This window comes from Balaenoptera acutorostrata, chromosome 4 (genome assembly GCF_949987535.1).
Source record: "Balaenoptera acutorostrata chromosome 4, mBalAcu1.1, whole genome shotgun sequence".
Lineage (NCBI taxonomy): Eukaryota > Metazoa > Chordata > Mammalia > Artiodactyla > Balaenopteridae > Balaenoptera > Balaenoptera acutorostrata.
The window spans coordinates 81,286,379-81,311,534 of NC_080067.1; the positions used below are offsets into that span (position 1 = coordinate 81,286,379).

Consider the following 25,156-nt stretch of genomic DNA (forward strand, 5'->3'; position numbering starts at 1 on the left):
AGAGAGAGAGAGAGATTAAAATTGTGGACAGGAAGCAGGGCACTTAAGAAAAATAAACTCAATGTGCTAACGGAGGACAGGCACTGAGATGGAAGACTGCTCACGATGAGGCTGGCACTCCTGTTACAGGAATAAGAGACAGAGGACAGAGGCTTACAGATATCTTGAGGATTTTATTTTATTTAGGATAATTTTATTCTCAGTACCATCCTTAAGCTATTTTAATGGCTTCACAGCTTGGAGTTCCTTTTTCCCCCCTCTTTAACGAAAACTTGAACACCTCTGGTGCAGGTCTAGGGAAGAAAGTCAGCATCATTCCCTTCTGAGGAAATCCACCATGACTCATGACACTCCCTCCGCCTGGTGGTTATGCAGCTAAATTGTAGGGACAGCCAAAGATCAAACTTGCCAAAGATGATGTGTCAGTGTTACAAACAAAAAGACTAGAGAAAGGTTGGGTATGTCCAATAATACACTGACCTCAGGAGTCAATATCATTTTAAAAATGTGTCCTCCCCACCAAAATTCTCTGATTAATGAACTGAAGTTGATTTCTCAGATTTCTGGCCATATAGTCTACTATATTATAAAGAAACTCTTGTCTAAGGTAGATTAAAACCTACTGTTAAGGAAAATCAGCTAAGAGATAAACAATCAAGTACAACATTAGATGCCACTCAGCCCAGTGGTCAGCAGCCTGATAAGGAAAGGAAGGGGCCAGTCTACCTTCAAGAGGATAAAATGTCAAATAAAATTGCTAGGGAATTTGACTCAGAGAAAGGGAAGGGGATTACAGCACCAGAGACAAAGGGTTAGTGACATCTTTCTCTATTTTTCCTTCTGTAAAAACAAAACAAAACAACTCAGAGAGAAAGGAGTTGTTGAATGGAATTGATATTTACTGGAGATAATTCTTGATTCTTCCCTTGTCTGGCTAGTTCTATACTCATGGGAAAACTACTTTACTTCAATTACTTCATACTTAAAGTGCATGTGCATTAGTGTGTGTGTGTAGGTGTGTGTTTGTGATTTCTCTCACTTATCTCTAAAATCCCTTCCAACTCTAACATGCTATGGTTTCTCTTCAGAAACTGAGGTAAAGAAGAGGGTAGTAATAGAAATGATTCTCTAAACTGAAAAACTGCAGTCACGGCTTTCACACCAAGACACTAAAAGTTAGCAACAGTTCAAGGATAATTGCACCGCGAAGTTACTATTTACCACCTGGAAAGCTTGAGTAGGGAGCCACAGGGAATCCCGAGAAACATGCACACAGTCGCCCCCTGGTGTCAACAAGCTTAAATTGCACGCTCATAATTTTGTTGTAAGCACCTCTGAAGCATAAAGTGAACGAACGTAAACGTCAGTGTCACTAAACTATGAGTAAGGATCCATATTCCATTCCTTGGGCTGTAACTTCTCTACTGTCTAAATCTCCTGTAGGTTTCCTTCTGTGTATGTGTCTATCTGACTTATCCTTGAAGAGCCTACCTAGACTGCTTCGAAAGGAATACAAATCAGAGAGCCACGTCTATTATTACTTGACTCATTATCAGGAGCCAATGAGACTGAGTCAGAATGATCTCACACTTCAAGCTATCACAAGGCATTGTCAGAACAAGGTGAAATCATGGAGTGAGTGAGGCAGCTTGGGAGCAGCTGCCACGTTTCTTCCTACTGTCTTCCATTTCCTTTCTCTCTCCTAGGATAATTCTCTTAACCCTCTGCTTATCTAGAGTCTAACACATTAGCACTGCACCTTTGCCATCAACCCACCTGCTCTCCAGAAAGAACTTCCTGTTTCACCCATTCCCAGACCCTCTCTTCTTTTTTATTTTTTTCTACCAAAGAGGAAAACGTAATATTTACTTCCCAACCTGTTTTATGAGACAAGCATAACTTTGATCCCCAAATCTGACATGGACATTACAAAAAGGGAAAATTATAGATGGAGCCAACATAAAAATAGGATTGTCAGACCCTCTCTTCTTGATCAAACACACCTGTACGGGAACCATTCTTTCAGGGTTCTGCTCTCTGCTTGGCAATAACTATTAGTTCCATGCTGATATATACACTCAGATGGCTTTATGTGCCCTTTCTCTCAGAGAACACATGTAATTGTGGCCAAAAATACCTACATCCAAAAGAATGAGCCTAATTTGAGAATTTCTAGAACCTTGGCAGGGGGAGAGTTAAGGCAGCCTTTCAATGCCCTACATAAGGTGAGCTCTAAGACTGAAACCAGTGAGTTCAGGAAGGGCCAGCGCATGGACCCCATTCTGCTTGCACAGTGGGGAGCCTGAGAAAAGGGCAACTGAAAAGGGCAGGAAGGGAGGGACAAGGAAGGGAGAAACTAGGAGGTTTGTAGAAATAATGAGGCTTAGGGATGACTGGTTAAGGAAAGAGGTAATTTTACTCCATCACCTTCTCCTGCTGATTGGCTGTACCATTTGCACAGCTCTGGTAGCCACTGTGCTGATACAACTGATTGACCCCCAGAGATGCAGAAAGGAGCACCAATTCCACAGGATGAATCGCCCCTCCCTCATTCTGAAGAAATCATTTTTCTTTGGCATTGACTACCAGCTTTTATTTCTTAAATAAACACCATATCAGTTTAGCAACTGAAACAGAGGATGAAGCTGTTTTGTTCTTGAGGCCATTATGTCTTTTGAAGACTGATTTAGTTTTGGTTCTACAGTGGGTGAGTAGAGAAACATGTATATATATGAGTGTCTGTGGCATTTGTGGTATGTGTGTGTGTACCTATTTGAGCAGGAAGTAGCATGAAAGAATGATTTCACAGGGTTATAAACAAATGGAAATGGGCATTTAATTAAACTACCTAATAAAGAACTGAGGTTGATTATCTTGGCCACGTTCCTTAGTTAATTTGACTCTCATATTATGATTGCAAAAATATCTAAAAATGGATATTTTGAAAACCCAGCAACTGCAGCATTTCCATGGAAACACAGCAAGGAGAGAGAATTCTGTCTGGACAATCTCTGCAGAGCAGATGACACTTGCTACAAATGCCTTTTCCCTGGACAAAGAAAATGAGGACTTGGGTAAATGCTTCTCCCTATATCCTCCCCTAGCTGTCCAGACCAGCAAACAGACAGCTGGCCTCTTGTCCCCAGGCAAAAAGAAGATATTTGAAGGTTCAGCACAATTTGTATTAATAGCTGAGGTTCTGGATACTTAAGAAGGTTCCAAGCACATGTTTGTCTCTTCTCTTTATTATGCAGCTCTTCTAAGTAGGGATGGGAAGTTTTGTTTTTATAAAATAACATTTATTATTAAGATTGTTCCTGATTTTCAATTGAAAATATCATTGAAGAAAACTTATAAAACAAATAAAATATGCAAAGGAAAATTAAATCACCCATAACATTCTTAGCTTATTTGTATACCGCTTTCTAGTCTTTTTTCTATGTGTGTGATCAAAATTGAGGTCATGATGGATATACAGTTTTTTTATATGTTATACCACAAGCCCTCTCTCATGCCATTAATGATCTTTGACAGTGTGATTTATAATAACTGTATAATATTTCACTCTATAGACTTACTATGATTTGTTTAATGAGTCACTTAACGTGGAATATTTAGATGGTTTCTAATTTATTCAAGGTTATTAATAACACTGCAATGAAGTGGTTAGAAGGCTTTAACCCTCCAGACTCCTTTAGTCACCAAGAATTCACAAAGCAGGCAAACAGAATCAAGCAGACTCTTCAATCTGCAGAAGAAATGAGCTTGAAGGATATCTTCTTCATATCTTCCTTCAGTTTCCTCTCTGATCCTAATTAGAGTACATCTTTAGCAAAACTGAGCAGAAGATTATCCTTCCATTCACTCTATTTACTGTAAGAGAGAACATCCATAGCAACTCAAAATTCCCTCACAGACTTGTAGACTAGCAAACTTGGCTACTAATCTTGCCTTGAGTAAAATGCCAGAAGTTTGCCTATAGAGTCAAGAGGAAGGAGTCAAGAGTTAACAGACCCGGATCAGATAGGACCCACACTTAGCAAGTTTTGAGAGGTGGCGTGTCCTGAGAGGTATTAAACAGAATAGGGAAAAGAGCAAACTACAGAACTTCCTTCTCCATTAGCCCATCCAAGGATGCTGACTTCTGCCCTAATAATCCATTTCTGCCTGCCATACAGGCTCTAGAGGAAAGGCCCCACAGGCAATTCAGATTCCCCACCTGCCCTCCTTTGTTTTCACTGTCTGTAGAGTTCAAGTCAAAGAACTGTAGTAGACGAACCATGTGATTGAATGGGCTTCCCCCCGCCTTTTTTTTTTTTTTTTCTATTTTCTTTTTTTTTTTAGGAGAAATGACTAGCTTCTCATTGTCAAGTAAACCTATTCAATATTATTCAGCATCACTATGTATCTGACACAGCAGTAGAAATATACAGTAGGATCTGTATCTACACATCTAAACGCACATGTGTACGCTCCATATGAGCACCTCCAATTTAACAAGGAAGCTCCAATCACCTCAGTGAGATCCCAGCATCTCGACGAGGTAGGCACACAGTGCTCCTGTCCCGTCTGGGTGGGAAGTTGGAAGCCCCAGGGAAGAATTTCAAGGAAAAATGATGCCTGAGTTGAGTCCTCAAGTTCCTTATTAACCCTGCATTAGAGATGCTCTAAGAATAAACTTGGGGGGGAGTTTTCTGCTAGGAAAAACATGGGTATTAGTATTGTACTACTCCATTTTGTAATAGTCATCATCATAATTATCACAAAGTAACAGAGAGTAAGTAATTTTCCCAAAGGCACACAGCATGCTCAATGAAGATCTAGATCTGGAAATCAGACCTCCCTGGCATCTAAGATCTTGCTGTACTTAACAGGTGTGTGTATAACACATATGCCTAAGTGTGTACATACATACACACGTCTTATTCTCTACTCTGCCTAAAAGGGGCCTCAGACAGACTAGTTTGGGGATGGGAAGGTAGTTGAGAGAAAACACGCAGATATAAAGTCCTGTGGGATGGCCCCCGTGAGCATCCCCTCCACAGTAGCCACTCAGAATGATGCTTTTCTTTCCATCCTGAAAAAAAAAGTCAGAGTCTGTATGATCTGAGAGTTGCAGACCTCTTGAATAGAAAGAGCCTCACAATCACACATCCCTTTGCACCCAGGCAGGACTGCTCCTAATTTCTCTCATATTTTGAGGTCCCGAAGAAAAGAGACTATGCTACTTCCTGACCGCCTCCTGTCTGAATGAATTCCCTGGTGGAGAAAAGTCCTCCAAGTCTCTGTTTCCTGGCCTTTATATGAAAGGCAAATGAGAAAAAGCATGGGCTTTGGAGTCAGATTTGGGATCAGTCCCTACATTTACGACATCCTCACTACAAGACCCTGGGAAAATTATTAATTTCTCTGATCTTTAAAATTAGAATAAAAAATGACAATGCTCACGGCTATCGACTAGACAGACAAATAGTCAAGCGCACTGTAGACGCCCATCCCTTTTAGCTCCCTCTCGCTTTCTCCACCTGCTCCCAGTATCATGATGCTCCCTTTGGTACTATTTGATATGAATGTGGTTGTATACACGGAGCCACGGTGGGAAAACAAGTCTCAGGTTTAAACAGGACCCCAGGCTTAGCAAGGTTTGAAAGCTCTCTGGGAAAACAGTGGTTAATAACTGCACCCCTGACTATTGCCGTGTGCCACACACCCAGCCCTGGGAACACTTTGCTTTTCTCAGCTAAGAGCTACCCTCCCCATCAAGCCCCTGCTTTGGGGTTTGAAAAGGTAAAGAGGAAAAAGACGAGCAAGGAGAAGAAAGAAGATCAGAGGACAGGAGGAGATACAAGAGGGAAAAAGGGGGGCAGAATGTGTGGTAGCAGGTAAGAAGAGCATGCGCGCAGAGTTTAGGGAGGTGGGTCAAGGCTCTGCTGCACTGGCAGCTCTGCAACCTTAGACAAGTTCTTTTCTGGGCCTCAGTTTCCCCATTTGAAAATATGTTCAATAAAGTCTGTATCATGCGATTCTCATGAGGATTACACGAGATGATGTATGTGTCTGACAACTAGTAGGTACTCAATTAGAAAACACTACTACCTAATATACATTGAGTGCTTACAATAAACCAAATCTTTAGGCTAGGTAAATCACCTGTATCACCTCAGGCTTAACTTATTATTATTTTTAATTATTATTATCAGTATCAAATAAAGAAGAAGAGGAGGAGAAGAAAAAGAAAGGAATCTTGAATTCACATTGGAACCATAAGGGGCCTTAGGGCCATTGAGTCCGACTGCATAATTTTATAGATGAGGCAACCCCAGGCCAGAGACACAGTGACTTGCACAAGCTCACAGGGTTCTATAGCAGCAGGATCTGGACTGGATCCCAGCCTCCTAGTTTCATGTACAGAAGGTGGGAGATGCCGCTAGAAAGGGTTCCTGGGAGCCTCAGTCACCTTTGCAGGAGTGGCACTCCATGGATACTAATCTCATCCACCACCTCCCCTGGCAGCCAATACCCTCACAACCCTCACAAGGAACATGACTCCTGTTCATTCATGCTCCATTCTCTCACCCACAGGCTCAAAATTAAAAGAGAATATACATGCCTTTGGTTTCTGAGACCATTATTAAGAACTGGTGAGCCACAAGCAAGCAGAGAGCCAGGCAGGAAAACCTGGATTAAAGCTAATCCCCTTGCTTTACAGACACTCATCAGAGAGTGGTCGTAGGTCCCACAGAGAGGAAGCAGAGCCAGCTTCACGGGGCTCCCCAGCCCTTCATCTGCCCGGGGAATTGCAGTTTAGAAAACATTATCTTTTCATGTTTATCTCTGATAGGCACTGCAATGATTTGCATTCATTCCCACCAAGTGTCAGAAAAGCCTGTGAAGGGGTAACAACCAGGCTTCTTAATGCATTTCAAATATCAAAAATCAACTTAATTAACTAGGGTACAATCCAACTTTAATTAATACTCCATTAAAATGAATTCCTGGGGGGAACACAAGCATGCACACACATAATGAGTTCAACTGCCAAGGGTGTTATTACAGAAGATGCCAAACGTGCCTCCTCACTGGCCACTTACTCAATCTCAGAGCGCCCCGTGTTAATCAGAACCGCAGAGCAAGCGCACGTTTGCAACCCTCCTCCTCTCTATGGGCCCTTCTGCCCTGCCAACAATGCAACACGATCCATCCTCCCCTCTCCTGTCTCCACTTTGTGAATGATTCGGGGACCGGATTTAAGCCCAGCTGGCTTTCTCCTGCATGGAAGGCACCCCAGTCCCCCTTCCTTCACTGGCTGTCACTCCACGATGAGAAAGGTGAGGACTATTTCACTTTGATAGCACCCCGTGGCAGACCTCATTAAGAAGATTTAATCCTCTGTTTAAAAAGATAATAAAATAAAAACATAGAACAGATTGGCAAACTCTGTATGTTCCTTGCTGGTAGCAAAGATGATCAAAGTTCTGCAGGACTCTAATTTTTGACAGGAAACAGCAACCAAGAAAAATTGGGTGTGGGGTGGGAAGGGAGTCTCTGATCCTCTAATATTGCCTCTTACGGTGACTATTTCTATACCAGGGATCCCCAAATTCCTCCAGCTGCAGATTAAATGCTCTAACAGACTCTCCAAACCACCTGCCTTCCCAAGTCCCCTCCTCACTAGAGATGTGGAGGAAATTTTGCCCCATATTGGTAGAGACCTCAATACAGGTTATCAGGGGCAAATTGTTAATATCATCAACCTTAGGAGGCTAGTAATCCCCAGACCACCCAGGACCCCAGGCAGACGTCGGAGGCTAGGAAACTGCCCTGACCTTTGCCTGAACAAAGCAGCCCAGCCAACACCCCTCCTCTGCTCGCTGCCCTTACCTCTTTGGTGTGAGTGTGGAAGGAGACGGACATGTCCAGCAGAAGCTTCCGCTGCTCCACCCTACGCACGAAGTCTTGGATGCGCACCTCCAGATGCCGAGCCGCCTTGTAGATCTCCTCCGGGTCACATTCCCCCGTCTGAGCCAGCTGCTCTGCCGCTTCTAGGAGCTTGTCCGCATTGGTGTAAGTATTCTGCCAGCAACGACAGTGAGGGAAAGTCAACTTGCAGTCACACACCGAGCTTCGCGCCTTCCCCCAGCCCACCCGGGCTGCCCAGAGCTGGAGCGCAGGGCGTGGGCACTGAGCCCAGAGCTCCCTGATTTGGCACAGGGGAGCTCAGCGCCCAGCTCACCCGCCGCCTCTCAGCAAGCCAGCAGCCTGCCTGGCAGCTTGGAACAAGCGGGCACTAGCTAGGTGCCTTGTGCGTCCCTGGGATTTCTCCCAGGTGGGCCGTGCCTGGAAAGAAGCGAGGAGACACGCTAGAATCCCCATTTCTTGGCCGCGCGCCCTGACCCCCTACCCTTACGGAGATCCATCACTGCCCTCACATCTCGGGCTGTAACTGCCAGAGTTGGAAATACCTCATCCACGAAGATCGGCTGGGTTTCTATATGAGAACACCAGGGAAGTAATAACTGGGAGACTTGCTCGACTTTTCCCCCAAGTCCGTTGTAACTACTGGTGTTTATCTTTTGGAATGGAGCTATCTCTTTGGAGGGGAAAGGGTCAGCAACTCAGGGAACTGACACAAGGAAGCAGCCACAGCCAGAGTGAGGAGATGCAGGCTATTCCCTGTGCGCCCAGCGAAGGCTTAGAGCTTGCAGGAAGGTTGGGGATGAGTCTGGTGATTTTGTTTATCTTAAGCTACCACATGCACACACACATTCACACATGCACACACTCACTCTCACACACGCTCTCCCCCCAAGCCCTGTCTGTATTCTCCAGAGCAGTTTAAAAGGCAACCAACTTGTAATTATTGTCCATCAGGATGGAGTCACTGCCTCTGCAATACCTATATTCCAGTTATCACATATATGCCGTGGATACAACTTTCCTCACTAGGCTTCCCTTAAAAAAGATCTCCAGACAGACCCTGGATTACAGTTGGTGACTCAGGTGTACATTACATTTCTTAATATCCCTATAGTGGCACAATGACCTACAGAATGGTGAACAAGTGGTTACTGGTGACGGTGTGAATCCGGCGGCAGAAACAGTCAGGATTGAATGCCAAGTGAGTGGAGAACTAGAATGGATTTTGGAGCAATGACTGTATGGTGCTTTACTTTGCCCATATCTGAAGCGGCCTCCGCTCCCCATAGAGTTCTTTAGACTCACCTGAAGACCTGGGTGTTTTTTTTTTTTTTTTGGTTGTGTTGGGTCTTCGTTTCTATGCGAGGGCTTTCTCTACTTGCGGCAAGCGGGGGCCACTCTTCATCGCGGTGCGCGGGCCTCTCCCGTTGCGGAGCACAGGCTCCAGACGCGCAGGCTCAGTAATTGTGGCTCACGGGCCCAGTCGCTCCGCGGCATGTGGGATCCTCCCAGACCAGGGCTCGAACCCATGTCCCCTGCACTGGCAGGCAGACTCTCAACCACTGCGCCACCAGGGAAGCCCCAAGACCTGGGTGTTAAAGGTTGAACTGTGTCCCCTCTAAATTCACATGGTGAAGTCCTAACCCCCAGTACCTCAGAATGGGACCCTTATTTGGAATCAGTTATTGCATATGTAATTAGTTAAGATCAAGTCATAGTGAAGTAGGGTGGACCCCTAATTCAGTATAACTGCTGTCTTTCAAAAAAGAATGCCACGTGAAGAGACAGACACACACTCAAGGAGAACACCGTGTGAAGCTGAAGGCGGGGATCGGGGCATGTGTCTACAAGCCAAGGAATGCCAAAGGGTGCCAGCAAACCGCTGGAAGGTAAGAGAGAAGCACGGAACAGATTCTCCCTCATATCCCTCAGAAAAAACCAACCCTGCTGACACCTTGTTCTTGGACTTCTAGCCTCCAGAACTGTGAGGTGATACATTTCTGTTGTTTAAGTCACCCAGTGTGTGGTACTTTGTTATGGCAGCCCTAGCACACTAATACACCAGGTGGAAGATCCCAAAGACTGTTGACCCAGCTTCTTGATGGAACTGCAGAGGATGGGCAGGCTTGCAGCGAACACTTGTCATGGCCTCAAGGGATGCCAAGAGAGGCCCTAGCGGATCCTTAAGGAATGCCATCTGACAAGCAACTGCCCAAGGTAAACACTGTCCCCAGAGCGGGTGAGATGGGGCTGGGGTTGGGAGTGGAGATGAAAAGGAAGAAAAATCCTTTGGCCCCACTTGGTGGATTCATGCAAAAACAGATACTTGTGAGAGGAAAGAGGCTTTGCCACTGAGTTAAGTAAGAGTATGTTGATTCTGGAAAGCAAATGAAGGAAGTACTCAGAGTCACGACGGAAATGCCAGGAAAGATGGGAAATGATAGGCAGGAGGAGACCTCTGGGGCTGTGGGCCAGGTTAAGGAAGCCTCTTAGCGGGTTGCCTGCAATTGCTAGTAAATATACCCGGAGCTGATGGGAGAGAGTTTTTTCAAGGATCTTTCAAATCTTTCACTTTAAACTTTAGGGAATCTCAAGAAATCCCAAAGAAACCCTGAGGTTGTGACTTTGTAGTTTCTAGCCAATAAATAAAAATTTATGCCAAGCCAAAGCAAGCTTGCTTTCAAGTTAAGTTTGGGACCAATAAGAGGTAAATAAAAAGCAAAAGTGAAGTTTCTGCTGCATGTAAGGTGGACAACTTGTCCTGGTTTGCCCAGGACTTTTCTGGTTTTAGCACTGAAAGTCCTGTGTCCTGGAAAGCCTGTCAGTCCTGGGAAAATCGGGATGGCTGGTCAACCTAACACATACCCAACACTGTAGGTGTCTCAGGAGTACAGATACATATATAATGTATATTGCCCCAAAGGAGAATAAAATCACCCTTGAGAGAAGTAATGTGACAACACATTAAACGGGGCAAGCAGCACAATAATTAGGGGTTAACGTTTCTTGGTGTGATATAGGTGCTAAGAAGAAAATGAGTGAAAACCAAATAATAGTAGCCAATAATGACTGAATACTTCTCACATGCCAAGGACCATTCTAAAGGTTCACATGTGTATTAACTCGTTTAATCTTCACAATAACCCTAGGAAGTCAATACAGCCATCAGCCCCATTTTACAGATAAAGAAACTGAGGCAAAAAGTATTTCTGGCTAAGGTCACATTTCTCAAAAGTGACAGAACCAAGATTAAAATCTTGTTGTCTGCCTTCAGAGCCCGAGCTCCAAACCAAACTACCCTATCAGATGAAAAGGGGCCTTGCACGCCCTATCAGATGAAAAGGGGCCTTGCACGCCATGCTAAGGTGTTTTGGTCCGAGGTAGTGGGAAAGCACTGAACAGCTGTAGGTAGAAGAGAAGTATGACTGGGGTATAGTATCTAGAGACACTACCCTGCCTCTCTACAGATGAAGGCAGAAGCCTGAGGATGGGCAGGATTTAGCAGAGAAGGAGGGGTTTCTCATGGACAGGACTGTCTCTCTTTGGGCTCTGTTTATCCCATGCCACAGCTGCTCTCATGCTCATGGTAATGATGTGTTTCCCTGGGTATCTCCCCAGGTACTGGTCTGTGTACCCCTTGAAGGTAGGTCCCATGTCTCACTCATCTCTGGTACTTCATGCCAGATACCATGGCTAGTACATAATAGGCACTTACTAAATGTCTGTTGAACGAACAAGATTCAGAGATGGGAATGATCATGTCATGTCTGGATAAGTTGAGTCAACCTGACTAAATTGGAGAGTGGCAGGAAATCACGTTGGATAAGGCAGGGAAGAGCTAGATAATAGAGTTTATAGAGAGAGAGGGACAAGAGAGACAGGGGGAGGGCAACAGGGTCAGCACTAAAAGCTGGGCTCCCTGCTCTACCCGCTACCCAGCCCTCCTCCCCATCACAACCAGAAAGAGCCTCTTAAATTCAGATCCAGTCACACCCCTCTTTCATGTAAAACTGTTCAGGGGCTTCCCACTGACTTCGGGGTAAAACAACTCAGGGTGCCATGCAAGGCCCTTCTTCACCTGACACTTGCTTTTTCCCTTCAGCTTCAACTCACATCACTCCCCTACAAACAGCCTGTGAAACAATTTGCTTACACTTCCGGAAACTCACAGCACTGCATCTTCCCCTGTGCTTCTGCCTGGGGTGTCCTTCCCCCACTTTTTTTACACGACCAACTCTTACTCACCCTTTAAGACCCAGCCCAGCCCAGGTGTCACTTCTTTCAGGAAGTGCACCCTGAGGTCCACTTCTCTCCCAAGGTTGGCTTAGATGCACTCCTCTGAGTTCCACAGTGACCTGTGCCAACTCCCTCCTTGGTACCTGCCATATGCTAATGCAAATGTTTGCCTTTCTCATCCACTTAGGGGCAGGTAAAGTCTTCCACATCTTTCCCTTAGTGCCTAGCACCAAGTAAGTGCTCTATAAAATTTTAGTGAATGAATGAATAATTAAAGAATACATTAATCCCCACCAATCCTAATATTCAATCCTTGGCCCTCCATCAACTACTTGGTATAAGACCTCACATGCTAAAATTCATGTTCAATGTTCAATCCCATTTGGTTTATCTTACCTCCTGGCACAGTCTTGAAACAAGAATGTGCTTACAGAATACCAACTAAAGTATTAACAGAGCAATACACTGATGCTTGCCATTGACTCAAATTGGGGCAAGGATCACAATAGGCTTCTGCTCACCTTCTGACCAAATTAACAACACTTTCTGCCCCAGGGCCAGAGTCCAACCTCACTATGAGTGCAGTTCCTAGGTATTCTTTGGTTCTCCAGCCTCCTACCCACTATCTTGGGTTTGGCCCCTTGCTGACATTTCCTAATTGATGTAGCGAAAATGGGTTATTTATGAGTGCGGGGATATCAATCCCTCAGCCCCTGGGGCTTTCAAGCAGAGCCTGTGGTAGCCAGAGCCCTGAGTCAGAGATTTGGGCCATACAGATGGCTGCATTTCCTGTTCTTCCCTCCCCCCCATGCCCGTGTCCATCAGGTAAAAGCCCTTATGTCGAAAGGCATAAAATCTCATCTTCGCTTTATTGTGCTTTGCAGATACTGCTTTTTTTTTTTTTTTTTTTTTTTTTACAACTTGAAGGTTTGTGTCAACCCTGCGTTGAACAAGTCTATCAGCACTGTTTTTCCAACAGCATTTGCTCACTTCGTGTCTCTGTGTCACATTTTGGTAATTCTTGCAATATTTTAAATTCTTTCATTATCATTATCTTTGTTGATCTTTGATCAGTGATCTTTGATGTTACTACTATGACTTGCTGAAGGCTCAGATTATGTTTAGCATTTTTTAGCAATAAAACATTTTTAAATTAAGGCATATACATTGTTTTTTTAGACATAATGCTCTGGGCACACTTAATAGACTACAGTATAGTGTAAACAAAACTTTTATATGCACTGGGAAACAAAAAATTCTTGTGGCTCGCTTTATTGCCATATTTACTTTATTGCATCAGTCTGGAACTGAACCCGCAATATCTCTGAGGTACGCCTGTACCTTCCATTCCCGCTTTTGCAGCCTGTGCTCATTACTTTTTTGAAACAGAGCATTCTAGGATAACTAAAAACATGGGCATCCCAGCAATACAGCTGTGGTTTCAGACTTCTTAGGCTGAAGCAGAGGGACAGGAGGCCGGCTTTTTCAGGCAAGGTGTGGGAGAGGCAGTCAGTAAAAACATTTCCGGTGTTAAGAGTTGGCCTCTTTGATAATATGAAGTTAGCCCTCTTGGCCCTATGCTCTGGGGATGAGGAAGGATGAGGCCAAAAGTTACTCTTATAATTCAAAATAGGCAGTATGGACTGAAGAACGTAACTATCAGAGGGCCAGGATAGAACTCCCCTCCTGATGATTTTCTTTCCAGGTTGCATCGTTGGGACCAATGAGCAGTGAGAGGAAAGCAGCAAAATGACACAAACACTAACAAAATAAAAGAGAGAGACAGACAGACAGACATAGAAGCACAGGCATTAGGGAGGCATATACTTATCTCTGGATCTCGACATCAGTGAATGCCAGGCAGATCAAGGTAATGCCATTTGAGTAGTACTTTACAGTTGACAAACAAATCTCTCTCACACTCCTTCCTTACCCAATCTGGGGCAGATCTACAGAGGATGCATCTGTGTGTGAGGAGACTACCCAAGGCTGGAGAAAGAACCACTTGAAAGGATTGGATGTAACAGCATGCAGTACTCTCACTGGGTGAGGGATAGTACCTGTTTCTACCAGTTAGACTGGAAAACCTTGTGATTCACAGGATATTGGGTAGAGTACTCAAATAAGTCTTGCCTCAGCTAAGGTAAATAATTAGCTCTAGACTGAGTACTTCTCTGGTCTTGCCTAACACATTTTTTAAAAAATTATTATTGGGGTATAATTGATTTACAATGTTGTGTTAGTTTCAGGTGTACAGTGAAGTGAATCCATTATACATATACACATATCCACTCTTTTTTAGCTTCTTTTCCCATATAGGCCATTACAGAGTACTGAGTAGAGTTCCCTGGGCTATATAGTAGGTCCTTATTAGTTATCTATTCTATATATAGTAGTGTGTATGTGTCAGTCCCAGTCTTCTAATTTATCCCTCCTCCCCCTTACCCCTCAGTAACCATAAGTTTATTTTTTACTATTTCTATTTTGTAAATAAGTTCATGTGTAGCCTTTTTTTAGATTCCACATATAAGCGATATCATATGATATTTGTCTTTCTCTGTCTGACTTACTACACTCAGTATGAGAATCCCTAGGTCCATCCATGTTGCTGCAAATGGCATTATTTTGTTCTTTTTTATGGCTGAGTAATATTCCATTGTATATATGTACCACATCTTCTTTATCCATTCCTCTGTTGATGGACATTTAGGTTGTTTCCATGTCCTGGCTATTGTAAATAGCGCTGCAATGAATATTGGGGTGCATGTATCTTTTTAAATTATGGTTTTCTCCAGATATATGCCCAGGAGTGGGATTGCTGGATCATATGGTAGCTCTATTTTCAATTTTTTAAGGAACATCCATACTGTCCTCCATAGTGGCGATACCAGTTTGCATTCCCTAACACATTTTAAAAGAAAGACCTGAAAGGATCAAACTTTTTTCAAGTAACTTAACTGTGTCCCAGAACAAAGTTTAAGAATATTTATAAGAATACAGAAATATCCAGCAACTGACAGGTAAAATTCACAATGTCTGGTATCTAGTAAAAAATTACCAGGCATACAAAGAAGCAGGAAAACATAACTTACGAGGCGAACAAAAATCAATCAAAACTGACCCAGAACTGGCATAGATGTTAAAATTAATAGACAGGTAATTATAAATGGTTATTTTAACTATTTCATATGTTCAAAAAGTTAGGTAGAGAAATAGAAGACATTAAAAAAAAAAGACTTTACACTTCTAGAGATAAAAAACATACTGGATGGTATTAACAGGAGGTTAGATGTTGCAGAAGAAAAGATTACTGAACTTGAGAACATAGCAATAGAAACTACTTAAAATGCTGAGAACGGAATCACTATGTTGTACACCTGAAACTAACACAATATTGTAAATCAATCATACTTCAAATAAATAAACAAACACATAAATAAAATGCTCAGGAAAAAAAAAGAATTAAAAAAAACCTAAAACATCACTGAACTGTGGGACAACTTTAGGAAGACTAATATTCATGTAATTGAAATCCCTAAAGGAGGGGGAGGGAAGTAGAAAAGATATTTGAAGAAATAATGACCAAAAGTTTCCAAACTTAATGAAAACTATAAATCCACAGATCCAAGAAACTCAACAAACCCTTAACACAAGAAACACAAGGAAAACTACATCAAGGCACATAAAAATCAAATCAAATCAAGTGGAAAAAGAAAATGAATTCTTAAAAGTGACCAAGGGAAAAAAGATACATTGTACACAAAGGAACAAAGATAAGGCCCACAACAGACTTCTCACCAGAAATAATGCAATCAAGAAAACAGTGGAGCAACATCTTTAAAGTGAAAAACAAACAAAAAACCCCACCAACCAAACAAAAAACCTGTCAAACTAGAATTCTATGCCCAGCACAAATATTTTTCAAAAACAGGGGTGAAATAAAGGCACTTTAAGGCATACAGAAGCTGAAAGAATTCTTCACTAGTAGACTTGCATGACAAGACATGTTAAAAGAAGTCCTTCAGAAAGTAGGAAAATGGTAACAGGCGGAAATATAGATCCACACGCAGGAATGAAGAACACTGGAAGTGCTCTTATATGGGTGACTATATAAGATTTTTTTCTTACTATTTAAACTCTTTAAAAGATAATTGAATGGTTAAACAAAAATAGTAACAATGTAGTGTGGGGTTTATAGCGCATACACAAGTAAAACAGATGACAATGGCACAAAGGCCAGGAAGGGAGAAACAGAAACACAGTTGACCCTTGAACAACATGGGGGTTAATTCATCCTCCATATCTGAGGTTCCCCTGCATCCATGGATTCAACCAACCATGGACTGTGTAGTACTGTAGTATTTACTATTGAAAAATATCTGTGTATAAGTGGACCTGAGCAGTACAAACCTGCACTGGGTAAACTGTACACAACTGTAAGGTTCTTGTACTATATGTAAAGTGGATAATATTACTTGAAGTAAACTATGATATATTAAAGACAAATACTATAAACCCTGAAGCAACCAGTAAAGTAATTAAATAGTGATAGCTATTTAGCCAGCAAAAGAGATAAAATGGAATCATAAAAAATATTCAGTTAATCCAAAAGAGGAAGAAAAAGAGAAAATGTAACAAAGAATAGATGAAACAAATAGAAATAAATAAGATGACATTAAATACATCAATAATCACATTAAATAAATTGTCTAAATACCACAATCAAAAGGCAGAGATTTTCAGACTGGATAAAAAGGCAAGTCCCAAGTACACACTGTCTATAAGGAATGCACTTCAAATGTAAAGACACAACTAGGTTAAAAGTAAAAGGGTAGAAAACAATATAGTACGATAACACTAATCAAAATAAAGCTTGGTTGGCTACATTAATATCAGACATAGTAGATTTCAGAGCAAATAATATTACCGGGCAAAAAGAAGGTGACTTCATAATTATAAAAGGGTCAGTTCATCAGGAGGATATATTAATCTTAAACATTTATGTACCTAATAACAAAGCTTCGAAATATGTGAAGCAAAAACTGATAAACTTGCAAGGAGAAAGAGACAAATCCACAATTACAGACAGAGATTTAATGCCCCCTCTCAATAATTAATAGAAAAGTAGGCAATAAATTAGTAAGGATATAGGAGATTTGAACACTCTCAACCAACTTGATCTAACTGACATTTATAGAACACTCCACCCAACAACAGCAGAATGCACATTCTTTACAAGTGCTCACAGAATATTTACCAAGATTAATCATATTCTGGGCCAGAAAACAAGTCTAACACATTTAAAAGGATAGGAGTCATAAAAGTATTTTCTCTGATCATAAAGTAATTAAATTATAAGTCAATAATAGAAATATCTCTGGAAACTCCAAAGAGTGGGAAACTAAATAACACACTTCTAAATAATCCAAGGGTCAAAGAAGGCCGTATCCATTTACCAGGTATGTACAGTACGCTAGGCATTGTGTTAGGCTCTTTATATACATTACCTCTAAGCTTTGAAACCAATCATAAGATAGGCATTATTAATTTCATTTTACAAATGAGAAAACAAATGAGGCTCAGAGAGGTAAAGTAACTTGTTTGGAGAATGTTACAGAGCTAGAAAATGGCAAGCTGTGTTTCTGACTGTAACATCCAGGCTCTTTTTTCATTGAACCATGTTATCTCTCTAAGACTCAATGTAAAATCTCCATCTCCTCTGCTTCTCTGTTACTTTACTCACTCTTATGCCTTTGATTTTCAAATTATGACACTGTAATTGTTCATTTGCAACTGCTATTCTTGTTTGCAACAAACTTCCAGTGTGTACATGTTGACTTCCAGAGAGAACTGAATTGTCCTTGGAGGAGAGAGTCCTATCTTACTCGTCTTTTCTATCTCAGCTACTCATCAATATACCTGCCAGCACAGTGCTCTGCTCTCAATAGGCACTCAACCCCAAAACTCTGCAGTCCAGCGTCTTGTCAGCAGTAAGCCTTGGAAATGGACGTTTACCTTATCTCCTAATATAGCTAGTCCAGAATTTAAGGATAAGTAGTGATCCAAAAGTTCCTTTGTAAGACTCTTACTTAGCAGTGGGAGTGTGTTTTCCATGTAAATGGGAGTTAGAGTCTCAGGACAAAGTAAAGAAATTCAGTTGAGCACATAGCATATTTAAAATACAGTACTGATATAGCACATCATGTACAATCAGCCAAAATTTATAACTAGGGTGATATAGGAAAATGCTTTTCAGTTTTCATCCTGGAGCATCAGGCACATATTTCTCCATCATCTGCTGGCTCTTGCAGGGGAAGAAAGGATGGACTCTGACAATGGCAAAGAGGTCTTTGGTGGGAAGCAATAAGATGGAAAGGAGGAAACTACTTGGTATCAGTGATGGGTTAACCCACCATATTATATCTGCTGGAAGGACATCTTCCTAGGTGTCCTGAATAAGGGAACAAACAATAGTTGCCTCCATTAGGACCATCTGTATGTCCAAACAAGGAGTAACTAATGACTAGTCCTAATCAGATGCTCCTTAAATTGGAGACTGTCTGTACAAATCTGCTACAAATCTACTAATTGGGACTGATACCAAATATAACTACTGTAGCTGCCAATACCTCCCAACACAAATAGTCTGGGAGCTGAGATTATCTCTGGGAACCTAAATGCTGGCTTTATCACATTTACATATACAATCACCACCCTGTCCCATTCTCACACACATCTCTACTTTCTGGAAAGCATTTTCCTCTCTATATCTAAAATGCTTCAACACCTTTTCCTATTAACAATAAATGGTGTATTTTTCAGAACTCCACATTTTTTAAGTAAAGTTTTATTTCCTACAGTCTAACTTTTATGTGTTTAAGAATGTACCTAGGCTGGGGCTTCCCTGGTGGCGCAGTGGTTGAGAATCTGCCTGCTAATGCAGGGGACACGGGTTCGAGCCCTGGTCTGGGAAGATCCCACATGCCGCGGAGCAACTAGGCCCGTGAGCCACAACTACTGAGCCTGCACGTCTGGAGCCTGTGCTCCGCAACAAGAGAGGCCGCAACAGTGAGAGGCCTGCGCACGGCGATGAAGAGTGGCCCCCACTTGCCGCAACTAAAGAAAGCCCTCGCGCAGAAACGAAGACCCAATACAGCCATAAATAATAAATAAATTAATTAATTAATTAATTAAAAAAAAAAAAAAAAAAAGAATGTACCTAGGCTGAGGAATTCCGAGAAAAGAAGAGCAGTTGTTCTTTGCTAGGGTGTTCTCCTTTACTGATTTTCTCTTTCCTTCTAATCCTCACTAACCCTCTTCATTTACACGCTATGCTTTAAAGGAACTTCAGTGTATTTTCTCTCAGCCGCAGGCTGGAAGCTGAATATCTAGGCACTCTCAGGTAAGACAGCAAAATAGATAATGAGAATTAACTATTAGCATAGTATAATAATAAAAAGTAACACTTTGTTTCTGGACCAAAAGGCAGGGTCAATCCTAGAAGTTGCCAGTACAAGTTACAAAATATGATTTGACAGAAAATACCAGGTCCAGCTTGTAAGAAAGGACCAGCCAGATTCCAGAAAACGTGGCCACCCCTAGGGGACTGAGACACAAAGCAAGGAAGGACTTTCTCCTTGCCCCTACCCACCTATGCCTCCAGGGCATGGAGAGCAGTTGAAGGCAGAGACTGGGCCAGGCCTGATGCTTAGACTCAACATAAAGAAGATGGTGCTTAGGAAGGGGCCTAGAGGCCAGAGGTTGGCCCAGAGTTACAGGCTGGGGCTAAGGAAAGAGTCCTAGGGAGCTGAGCAATTAGGAGATCAAAACCAGGAGAGTGCTGTGCAGACACAAAGCTCTGAAGATTGCAGAGGGAAGCATTTAATCCTCTTCCCACTGAGCAAGTCCCAGATGCAGCCAGCTGGCATCCATATTGCTGCTGGGAAACAACCCACCCTTGGAAATTAATAATACAGTCTCCACCCTGGCCACTCTTCCTCTTCCCTCCTTCCCCTCACTCAGCTCAAATTGGCAAAAAAATGAAGGGGAACACGTAACCACAAGAGAAGAATGAGAACAAAAATATTTTAGAAGTGAAGAAGGCAGACCAAAGTGTTCAGATACGGATTTGTGGATTGCCCAGTCGCCTAGCCCTATAGAAGTTCATTCTCATGCGGAATTCTTAAAGCCAAAGAAACAGTAGTTGGTGAGACAGCATCCCCATGGAACAGAGATGAGTAGGGCCACCTGTTGCAGGATTTGGCAATTCAAGAGGTTTGGGGGTGGGGGGATGTACCCAAAGCGATGTTCTCTCTCAAAAGAGTAACTTTGCAGTGTTGCTGGTTTTCCTGTTTTCCATATCCTATGTTTGGCTGGCAGTGGGAGGCAGTGGGCATGAGAGGGAGAAGGCAGGGCTTTAGAGAGAGAAGACGGTCGGCTTGAAAATACTGCTGAAAACCTTGGGGCTTGTGGATTTATTTTTCTCTTCTGTTCCACCCTGAAAAGGACGGATAGGGAAAGGTACGTCTGACCCAGGGAAATGGGGATCAGGTGATGGGAGAACAAGCAGAGGGGCTGGCCCACACTTCTGCTCTCGCACGGGTGCTCTCGAGCCTTTCACCCTCCTGTGGTCACACACAGCCCTGAGGGTCCCACATCGATCTACAGGGAGCTACCGCCTCTGACTCTCTCTATGGATGGTGTTCCTGCTCACTTCCGACTTCGCAGACCCCAGCCCCTCCCATCTGCCCTGCACTTACCTTAGCCGACCTCCCTGGGTTTCATCCACAGAGTCTATGGAACAAGGTTTCTTAACAGTGGCACTATTTTGGGCTGGATAATTCTATGTTGGGGGGCTGTTATGGGTTGAGTTCTGTCCATCCAAAAAGATATGTTGCAGCCTTAAGTACCTGAGAATGCGACCGTTTTAAGAAATAGTGTTGATGTAGGTGGCATTAGTTAAGACGAGGTCAGACTGCAATTGGGTGGGCTTTAATCCACTATGACTCGTGCCCTTATAAAAAAGATGGGCGCGTAAACATACAGACACAGACAGGGCGCCGTGTGACATGAAGGCCAAGACTGGAGCGATACAAAGGAATGCCAAAGATTGCCAGCAAACACCAGAAGTCCAGAGAGGGAGGCTGGGAACAGATTCTCCCTCACAGAAGGAACTAACCCTACCAACACCTTGATCTCAGACTCCTAGCCTCCAGGCCTGTGAGACAATACACTTCTGTTGCTTTAAGGCACCCAGTTTGTGGCACTTTGTTACGGTAGCCCTAGGAAACGAATACAGGCGCTGTTCTGTGCACTGCAGGACGTTTAGCAGCATCCTTGGCCTCTACCCACAGGATGTCAATAGCAGCCCCCTCCCCAGATGTCATAACCAAAAATGTCCCCAGACGTTGACAGATGTCCCCTGGAGGGCAAAAATGCCTTCCAGTTGAGAAACACTGTTTTTTTAAGATCATAAAACCATAGAGGAAGCCCCAGTGAGGGAGACCGTACAACCTCCTCAGCTTAACAGTGCTTTTCTGATCATCATTCAGATGGCAGAAGCCTTAAGAAATCATCTAATCCTGTCGTTCTCAGAGGACAGGATTAGGGTAGGTAAAGGGATCTGGGGAAGAAAAGCAGTGCTCAGGCCCTACCCCAGATCACTCAAATCAGAATGGGAGGCTAAGGGTCTCACGAGGAGAGTATCTGGCAGCATATGTTCTTAAAAGCTCCCCCAGCAGATGTTTTTATAATTGCAGCCACTATCTGAGGTTGAAAACACTCATGTAAAGACTGGACTCACAGCCTGGGCTGAAATTCTAAGGTGAGAGAAATCTAGTCTTTTGCCCTAAAATGGCTACAGGCTTTGAATGAATGGTAATGTTCCTTAAGACCAAAATGTTCAATAATAGGGGGATGCTTTACTACACTGTGGTACGACCACAAGAGGCAGTCGTTACAATTATGTTTTGAAGACTATTTAGTGATCTGAGGAAGTATTCCTGATGTAAGATTAAATGAACAAGTCAGGATAAATCGAAGTATGGTTCTGACTCCTATCTATCTATCTATCTGTTGGAAAAAACTACTACTGATAATGATGGCTACCAGTTTTGGATCCACTTACAAACATTATTACAGTGATAGACTATGCTATTGTATCATGTTACAGATAAGAAAACTGAGGCTTGGAAAGGTGAAAGAACTTGAGAAAGCTCACATAGCTGGTAAATGGTGGATGCCAATGTGGAATTCACATTTATTTGACTCCAAGCAAAACATTCTTTGCATTCTGCTGTGCTGAATGGAAATGTGCCAATAAATATTAATAGTTTATATATAATTATCTTTAAGATATATTAGGGATGATTTTTCTTTTCCACTATTTCCTTGTTTCCAAATGTTCTATGGTGAACATGTATTAATTTTATAGTCAAAAAAAAAAAAAGGAAAAATCATTCAAAGTATATAAATTATATGCAGGGCATTCTTTAGAAATTATGCCAAAAAATAAACAAAATTTTATATTTACATATGTTTGCTTCTTTTTGTATGTGTAAGAAGAAAAATGTACAAGCTAACTGTGATTGCCTTGGGAGGGAGGGATTGGGAAGTGGGAGCGGAGGGATAATTAGCATTTTTATTTACACATATCTTTGCAATGTTTCACTTGTTATTACAAAAAAATAGGAATCGCTTTCAAAATTTGAAAAATACCAAATAAAAGAAAATTTAAAGGAAAACGTAAGGATCTAATATATTTCTGTCAACTGAGTACATCCAGAAGTACAAACAACTTTCATTACAAATGTATTTATCTTAGAGACAGATGCATTTCCTAGTTCTGGAAACCTGAAGACACTAATGCTTGACCAACCACTGCGAAATATTCAGTCATAAAAAAATGCAAAATCTCTCTGTAGCCCCAGTCAGAGATTTCACCTTTCTCAGTTTGGACTTTATGACACTGCTCATCATAGCTCTGAAGAAACATGATTTTGATATGACATATATATGCAAAAAAGATCCACTTAAAAATAATTACCTATGAAATCCTGAAAATTATTTCCCCTGGGCACAATGCAACATCAACTACCCGGGACCCTGAGTTGTCTCCCTCAGCAGTCAAAAATAAGAGACATGTCAAATTTGAAAACACTTAAAAGTGAGGCAGACTCTCAGACAACACTCCCAAGAGGCTCTATCTGGAATGGGGCTATAGGGTTTGGTTGAAAGCCTTCTTTATCACCATCATATGAATATCAAAGCCTTCATGCCCACGGCATGGAGCTGACAGCAGCAAAGAGTGACAGGCAGGGGCCAGTCCTTTGGTACTTATCTGTATGAAACTGACAAGCTGATGTGACCGAAATGCTTAGGGCCCTTTAAATAAAAATCAGCAAAATAAAGATGGAGTGATGCAAAGATCAAAGGAATAACAGGAGAGATCTACTTCTAGAAGAATCACCCTCTGTCTTCCCATCTTGCTGGTACACTCTGGGACTGGGGTTTCCGTGGCTTTAGAAGGCCTAGGTCACTTATATCTCACCTTCCCCAGGTATACCATTAAGATCATCATCATCATCCAAGAGAAATATGGCTTTTAGCCACAGGGCCGCTCCGGGGCCCACAGGAAGTGACACATACTGCTCTAGTGGCTATATTCCCTGATCAGGCCTCCCTCAAAGTAAGTCAGTCCTACAAGGGCTGCAGTATTGGGAGGGACCCTCTGTAATGGAAAAGGAAAACCTAGGCCTCTGCAGTGGCCTTGGAGGTCTCTCTACTAGTGTTCACTGAAATTAGTGAACATTGCCATGCATCCTGCGGCATCAAAAAAAAAAAAAAAAGGTGAATTGTGTTCAGAATGGTCTGTATATTAAGGCATGGAAAGTTTAAACTGTATTTCAAAAAGTTTACCAACAATAAAGATGAAATCTGAAAAGTTTCAGCATGAAGTGCTTCGGGTGAAGTCTTGGTTTTTTATGAAATTAAATTATGTAGAACATTTCATTCTCCAAGGACGAGAAGGAAATGAGGTGTGACAGTAGTACAAAGTGGTGATGTGACACTGAGGGCACACTGGGTAATGAGTGATCAGGTAAGATGGACAGGCCTGGAGAAGTTTTCAGAAGGAGGCACATTTTTCAGCCAACTTTAAAGTCTAAAATGTGAAAGCAAAGAGGAGGAATCTGCCAGGCAAGGGAATGGCTTGGGCAAAGATCCAGATTGGGAAGTTGGGAAGATGTGAGGGGTCCTGGTGAGGAACTAAGAGAGGCACAGTCCTGGGGTTTCCTCCTTCAAGTCGGGGTTGGTGATGGAAAGTTTGCTGGGGGTGTAAAGCAGAAGTGGCTCTTGGCTCTTCAGGAAGAACAGCCCACCTCTGCTGAGAGAAGCACAGTGCAGGAGTCAGAGAGCTCAGCTCCAGCCCTCACTGTGGGATAAGCCCCAGACAGTGGTCACGTGGTACAGAAGAGTGGTGGGGAGGGGTGTGAGGGGGGCAGAAGAGACAGAGGAAGGAGAGCTACACAAAGAATGGGGCCACCTGCACACCCTTCTCAAACAGGGCCAGATTCAGAGATTTGCTCTAGGATGGAAGAGACACTTATATATCCACCGAGGACTGTTTACCACAGACTGTCCGCCAAGACCCAGGGCCCTCTGAGACCTCAGGATCCCCATTTTCAAAGTGGGAACAACATCTGCTTCCTGTTTCCTTTCCTTAGGTGATGGAGTGAAGAGACTCACCCAGTGGAGCATTTCCTTGGAGCAGAGATGTTGCAGGAGATCAAAGACTCCCCACAAATGGGCCCCAAGGGAACAGGCAGAATCCAAATAGCTGGAGGTTGGACCATGAGACAGGGAAGGGTCATGAGGTTCAGGCTCACATCCCATCATTCACCTCGTTATCTGGACCGCTTGAACGTTCCTAACTTTTACAGGCCAAGAAGTGTCTTCCGTGATCACAGATTACACCCATAATCCTCATAGTCATGAAAACCTCGGC

General features: G+C 42.7%; 1 protein-coding gene across 1 annotated transcript in view; it reads right to left on the reverse strand.

The window, feature by feature from the left end:
* Positions 1-25,156, reverse strand: part of KALRN (kalirin RhoGEF kinase) — a 605,233-nt gene that overhangs the window by 312,219 nt on the left and 267,858 nt on the right. The window contains exon 7 of the mRNA XM_057544931.1: positions 7,882-8,073. Within this exon, the coding sequence (XP_057400914.1) occupies positions 7,882-8,073 (192 nt within the window). The remainder of the gene's footprint in view (positions 1-7,881; positions 8,074-25,156) is intronic.